This window comes from Mangifera indica, chromosome 6, assembly GCF_011075055.1.
Source record: "Mangifera indica cultivar Alphonso chromosome 6, CATAS_Mindica_2.1, whole genome shotgun sequence".
Lineage (NCBI taxonomy): Eukaryota > Viridiplantae > Streptophyta > Magnoliopsida > Sapindales > Anacardiaceae > Mangifera > Mangifera indica.
The window spans coordinates 11815221-11822545 of NC_058142.1; the positions used below are offsets into that span (position 1 = coordinate 11815221).

Consider the following 7325-nt stretch of genomic DNA (forward strand, 5'->3'; position numbering starts at 1 on the left):
ATAAATAGCTAGAAATGATTTAAAGTAAGTGATAATCATCAAAGGATGGTTATCCATATCTTTGACTTGCAGGATGTGGGAAAACAGAATACATATTGTGAATTTATATAAGAATTGTTCAAAGAAACTTTTGACTCTGTCATAAGAGCGTAATATTCAAAAGGTTCTAGGACAATCTAATATGGTATATTGTGAACCCATTGATATTCTTGTGTCAAATGACGAATTATTGAGCCAAAAGAGATATGTCCCAAAACTTAAGATAGAAACAGAGAAATGTCAAAGGTTACTTATTCAGATGCTATCAGATGTATTATGTATGTTATGATGCGTACATGCCCAGATATTTATTTTGTTATTGGGCTGGTTAGTCGATATAAGTAAATGTTGAAAAGAGCACTGAAAGGATGTATGTAGAATTGTTGATATTTTTAAGGCTCTGTGGATGATTGATTATGTGATTAAGGATCAAACTTGCGTTTAATTGGCCATTGAGATGCCAGTTGGGGAAGTGTTTTTAAACCAACATAAATTAGATTACGGCTAAGTTTTTTTACTCTAAAAGGACTCATATCTTGGAGCGATAAGAAACAGAGATGCGTAGCCGTATCCACATCAGAAGCCTAGTATATAGCCTATTCAGTAAATGTGCAAGAAATTGTTTAGTTAAGAAGATTCTTTGTGAATCTGAGTAAATAGGACAATATTGTTAGAGCAATGGTTGTCTGTTGAAATGAAAGATCTTAATTTTTTATAAGATAACCAAACGTATCGACACTAGACACAACGTAATAAGAGACTCAATTTCCAAGAGGGAAATGAACGTACAATATAATTCTACGCATTGTATAGTCACTGATCCTTTGATTAAGATTCTTCCAAGAAAAGTATATCTTGCACATGTTAAATTTCTTGGATAGCAAAGACAATGATTGATGAGTGTTGAGCTTATATATTGTACTAATGACACAACGTCGAAAACCATGAATTTAAGTTTATTTTATGTTTTGAACTTATGTCCCAAAATTCTTGGGTTTTCACTGCATACACATCGTTTTTAGCTCAACAAGATTGTAATGTCACACAAGTTAGAGATTGACTCACTTACACGAGCAATCGCCTTTGGCGCTAAGAGAGCGAGCAAAGATGAGACATTATTCTTGAGAATTGTGATGCTGAGAGAGCATACCAATGGGAGACAAATTTCTCAAGAAAAGATTTATTGAAATAAAAATGTTGCCTTGATGATTGATCAAGATGAGGTCATGAATAGATATATTTGAAAATGACCGATTTGGATTCCCCACGTCCAAATAACTTATGAATATCAGATGTGAGTTCTTAATATAAATAAATACCTGCAAGTGTGAAGATGATTAAGAACTCAGGTTAGGCGCTTAGGGTAGCGACTGAACTAAGATTTGTACAGTGTTGTGAATGACATTTGAGAAAATACACACTGTAGCACATGATTCATACCATGTGTGCATAAGTAAGACGACCAGTTAAAGTAGTGGAAGGATGAATCCCTGCTCCTTCACTGTGTGAGACTTTATGAGGATTAACTCATGTTGGTACCCTTTTGACTCTTTACTATTGTTTGATATTTACTCTTAGTGCTGCTATCTTAGCTTGGAACCTATGGCCACGCATGATTCGGTCTATAGAACATGACTAGAAAAACAGCTAAGTTTAAATTGAGAATTTCGAGTAGAAGAGGAAGACTTATATATATTACGTGTGTCCATTGGCTAGCCGATCATGTCACTCATATGGAGATTGGACTTGATCATGGATACATAGGAAAATAACACAATGAAAAATGAGGGATTAAAGGGAGCTGGTGTTATCGAGTAAGTCTGGGGTGCTGCGAGCCTAACGCTTTATTTTTGTTTTATTCGGGTTGAAGCGGCTATGCTATTCCTAACAGATGCATAGTAATTAGCTCCCAAGTGCAGGTTGCTCGCGAGGTCGCACGACACATTTGCAAGTATGAAACGTATTGTTATATGAGATTTCTGTGGCTAAGCATTTGGTTTGGGTCTTCCATCATGTGTGAGTGGGAGATATTGGATCCGGGTCCACCCATGACGGGTCAACCCGACTCAATTTGATTAACTGCCAAAGAGCAGTTATTAGCGGTTATTGGCGGTTGGACTTTTAGATAAAAAGTCTTAACTGCCTTCTAAAGGGTAAGGAGATGAAATGAGAATACTATTTTTACAGAGAACCCTTCCCTGCCAAAATGAATGCACAATAAATGAGTCTCCCAAATGGAAATCAGTACGTGGGCAAATGGCGTCATGGAAACAGACTAACATCAACACCTCGTATAGGATTCGAAGACGCTTCATCGAACACATAAACGGGTACGCAAATTCTATTTACAGATTTCACAGAATTCGGATCCTGGCATGTTTAATTGTTTCTAACAATAGTTGATATTATTGTTTTATGTTATACACTGATATAAACATCACTTGTTTGGCAATATTTAGAGTTGACATTTTTTATAAATGAACTATGTTGATGTCTTTTCATGCTATAAGTAAAAAAAAAAATTAATTCAAACATGACCCAAATAAGAATCATATTAAAACATTTCAAAAGAAGTGACAAATAGAATAAATATATGGACTAAGCTCAAGTTCATTTTGAGGTTATTCAAAAAGAAACATGTTGGTGTAACAAGTATAATCCTACTTTTATCTCTCTCTCTCTCTCTCTCTCTCTCTCTCTATATATATATATATATATATATATATATATATATATATATATATATATATATATATATATAATTTCATATTTTAATACAAATAATGAACAAGTCATTCGACAAGAAGAAATAAGTATAAATAAAAATGAAATTAAAAATCAATCAAGTCAAAGCATTAATTTACACAAAAATAAACAAATAATCAAATCAGAAAATCTTCAACTTAGCATTGACAAATGAAATATACCCAAAATAAATTTAACAAATGCATACAAAGTATCAAAATTATATACCTTGAATAGAGTTAATCCTCTAAATTAATCAAAATACATAATTAGGACAGAAAAAAAGACAATTAAAATGAACAATTCCTTTCAAGTAACAAGGCCATCAGTTTTGGCTCTGGAATAAAACAAGTATATAAAAATGAAATATGGAATTGGAAAATTAATATCTATTGAAAATTAATTTAGAAATAAATTGAAAAAACATCGTAATCACCATTCTTGAATTCCTTGCAATTAAAATTGAAGTTGGGATGAATCTTTACAGCCTTGCAGAAAATTTTAACTTTGCAAAGGAATCTTGCAACTTCGAAGAAATTATTGAGTGGCTTTACAAGGTTTTACAGCTTTGCAGGAATAATTGAGCATCTTTACAGGTAAATCTGTTAGAATTTTAGATTTTTGCAAACTCTTCTTTTGAAAATTGGCCATAGGTGGCAAAGCATCATTTGAATACTTGGGAGATTTTGCAGGAGTATACCATTTTTTACTTTGATCATGCAATTGCTCATCTTGACAATCATGTTTTAATTTTCTTTATGAAACATGTGTTTTGTGGTTTTTTTTTTTTTTTCTCAAGTAATCTTGCTTATCTTTCTTACTTATAGGTGAGCAAGGTAGTTGTCACCTTCTTTGAGTAATTTTGAAAAAGATTTTAATGTTTGGAGGGTTGTCTTTATTGCGGGAAGAGAGCCAGCAAGATATCTCTTGCTTAGGTGGTGGAAATGGTCTATATGTGCCCGCCATTTGTACAAAGATTCATAGATAATTTCAAATCCTTCTCTCTTTCAATAGGAACATATATCTCTAGCTTCAAGCCACATAAAAATTTCAATTATATATAATTTTATCTTTCAATTTGCAATTATAAATATTCATTATATTATAACAGTTGGGTTAGGAAACAAAATTATACTAAAATCATGATTATAAATAAATAAATAAAAGAGTTTGATTTATTTATGGTAAATCTCCTAAAAATACCATTTTAAATACATAAATAAATATATATAATTAAATAATATTAAATTAAAAATAAAATAATATTAAATATATATTTAAAATAAATATACAAAATATTTCACCATTTGCGAGTAACGTAATAATTCTGAAAATCTGAACACATTTGTCCAAGATTCACCATCATAAAATGTTTTAATAGGACGAGACCTGCATTTAAAGTTTTTAGTTGTTGGCCGTCAGTCAATGATAACTTAGTCTTAGACTCCACCGCGGAAACCAATAGATAAATCCGTGAACTTGGGCTTTTGAGGAATCCTAAGAAGCCCAATGCCTCCCATAAAATTAGGTTCGCTACTTGACACTAGACTAGACTGAAACCCCAAAACCCTCAAACAATTTAATTAGAATAGAATCCTTTCTTTGCCGAAGAACGCCAGTACAAAACCCTAAAATCAAAATCTCTACTTTTAACTGGTCTTCCTTTCGAAGAAGAAGAAGAAGAAGACCTGAAAAGCAAATCCCTAAAAATCAACAGCAGCTACCGACGTTTTTACAATGTCGATGTCAAAGAGTTCAAAGATGCTTCAATTCATAAACTACCGGATGCGCGTGACCATCCAAGACGGTCGCCAGCTGATTGGAAAATTCATGGCCTTCGACCGTCACATGAACCTCGTCCTCGGAGACACTGAAGAGTTTCGTAAGCTTCCCCCAGCTAAGGGCAAGAAAAATAACAACAATGAGGAACGCGAGGACCGTCGCACTTTAGGTCTCGTCCTTCTCAGGGGTGAAGAAGTCATTTCCATGACCGTTGAAGGCCCTCCGCCTCCTGAAGAGTCTCGTGCCAAGGCTGTCTCCGCCTCTGCTATTGCTGGTCCCGGTATTGGCCGTGCTGCTGGCCGCGGAGTGCCCACTGGACCGCTCGTCCAAGCACAGCCGGGTCTTGCTGGACCCATTCGTGGCGTTGGCGGTCCTGCTCCTGCTATGATGCAGCCACAGATCGCGAGGCCACCGGTCAGTTACCCTCCGGCTGCCCCACCCGTCATTCGTCCGCCTGGTCAGATTCCTCCACCTGGTATGTTTCCAGGACAGGCTCCACCACCCATGGCACGGGGCCCACCTCAGCAGGTCCCACCGCCTTTTGGGGTTAGGCCGCCACACCAGCAGTTTCCTATGCCTCCACAACAGTTTGCAGGTCAGAGACCGATGGTGCCACCTCCACCTGGGCCTATGATGAGAGGACCTCCTGCTCCTCCGCCAGGTCGACCGGGAATGCCCAATGCAGCTCCGCCACGTCCTGGAATGCCTCCACCACCTGGTGCTTCAATTCCTGCTTTTGCACCTCCTCGTCCTGGGATGCCACCCCCTCCGGGAAACCCTCCACAGCAGCAACAGTGATGGGTATGCTCTTAATTTTAAATCATATTGGATTAATTTATTGAATTTTGCTGTGAATGATCATAGGTTTTTGTTTCTGGTAGGAAGCTATTGTGTATAGGAACTATATTCAGTATTATTTTGTATAACTTAGCTAAATCATGCATTTAGCTATATGATGTTGGGCGTACTCCTGGCATTGGAACCAGTATTCTGTTTGGTATTAATGTATTTAGCTATAAATTGACTTTCTTTTTTTTCATTGTGGCAGGAGTTATGAAACTAGCGAAAGTTCTTGATCGGAATGTTCTTGTTGCACATAAGCTTGCTTTGAGTTCGGTACTGATTTAGAATCGAATGGATATTTTTCCTGCACTAGTTGAGGATTTTGTTGATGGTATTATAATAGAACAATATGTGTTGTTTTTTAGTATATGGTCAATGGAAACAGGAAATGTTTGTCAGACAAATATTCTTGATGTGTCAGTGTTTTAAGGGACTTATTGTTATCCTATTATTGTGTTTATGTTAGGTGTTATTTGTTTCTTTCTCAAGGTGTAACTTCATAATGTAAGGAATATGTTTCATTCACTGCAGTGGATACTACATTTGTCTGTGTGTTGCCCTGTTGTGACAGTAAAATCTTTTATATATTTTTCTCAACAATAGTTAGGTTAAAGTAATTGCATTACCTTCAATTCTTTTTTCCATAACTGCTGCATAGGCCAGGCTTTTATTGTTTCGGTTGGAGTTTCATTTCATTTTTCTGTCATCTTTTGACCTGTAATTATGTTGGTGCTTGTGCATTTGTTTGATGTTGTCATTTAGTTTTCCTTGCAATTACCAAACTTTTCTAATTATGCTCTGGTTTGCTATTGATATGTTACAGACATTCCAGGATAAAGCTGAAATTCAACTTGTATTATCCTGGTTTCTCTTGATAGAACTTTACAGTTCATACTTTTCGGAGCAGAAGGTTGGAGTTTCTTCTAGTAAGAAAAGTCCATTTTATGGTTTATGTAGTTATTTCAAACTCTCTTCTAGGTATTTTTGCATCAGGTGTCTCAATTCAACCTATTATGAGCATTTTCATTTTCATGGTTTGCTTTTATTTTTCCCTGTAAGTTTTAAATCGTTTACCTTGATAGGTAAACATTAGTATCTATTGTTTTTGTTCGTATTTTGAAAATGTGTGGATCAAATCTGAAAATGTTAGAATATTAGTTGTATCATATCTCAAAAATGTTAGAATAGATGTAGGATCATATCTCAAAAGACGCTGGTATAGAGGATCATATTTTGAAACTGTAAGTGTGGTATTGACTATTGATAGAGAAGCTTCAAAACTTGAGAATTTTGGCCTTTGTACAGATGAAGTGTTCATTGTTCTCTGTTTTTCCGGTGAACATCATTGCACTCACCTTTTTCTGTTCCCGAGCTATAAATGCATCTTCTCTTAAGACTGTAAATGCTCTGTTTTGAAGCTGGCGATGTTTATCCCCACTTACTGCCTTTTTATTATTTTTTTTTAATATGCAAGTCCAATGTTTTCGTATTTTTCACGAACATAACCATATTGTTGATTTTGATTGCCCAGATTTCACATCCAATTTCTTACATCAATTCTACCTTGTTACGTGATGATGTTGAGATTGCCCAAAGTGTAGATTTTCATAATTTATCTTGTTGCATTATCTGTTTTAGACTTAATTTGGTATTTTTTTTAATCAAAAACCTTGTTTTAGACTCATTCTTCCTTTTAAAAATTTTTTTTTTCATTCTCCAGTTTTATTTTTTTTTTTCAATAGTTCTTCTGCATTCACCTTCTTTTTTCCAATAACCAGAGTCCTAACATGAATAACCCACACAAGATATGATATTTATAGCATGGCCCCAAGATTCAATAATTGTAAGGGGTATTTGGTTTGGGAAATGTTTTATTATCAAAATTAAAAAATTATTTTGCAAATACATTATTTTAT

General features: G+C 35.0%; 1 protein-coding gene across 2 annotated transcripts; it reads left to right on the forward strand.

The window, feature by feature from the left end:
• The first annotated feature begins 4317 nt into the window (after positions 1–4317).
• On the forward strand, positions 4318–6711 carry LOC123217890 (small nuclear ribonucleoprotein-associated protein B-like). Of its 2 annotated transcripts, XR_006502580.1 has the most exons (3): positions 4318–5367; positions 5615–5682; positions 6233–6711. XR_006502580.1 is itself a non-coding variant. In XM_044638962.1 (2 exons), the coding sequence occupies exon 1, from the start codon at positions 4522–4524 to the stop codon at positions 5362–5364; it is 843 nt and encodes a 280-aa protein (XP_044494897.1). In that variant the 5' UTR covers positions 4319–4521; the 3' UTR covers positions 5365–5367; positions 5615–5961. The 2 variants fall into 2 exon arrangements, 1 of the variants encoding a protein (XP_044494897.1); XM_044638962.1 differs by lacking the exon at positions 6233–6711 and having other exon boundaries at positions 4319–5367; positions 5615–5961.
• Positions 6712–7325: the final 614 nt, after the last annotated feature.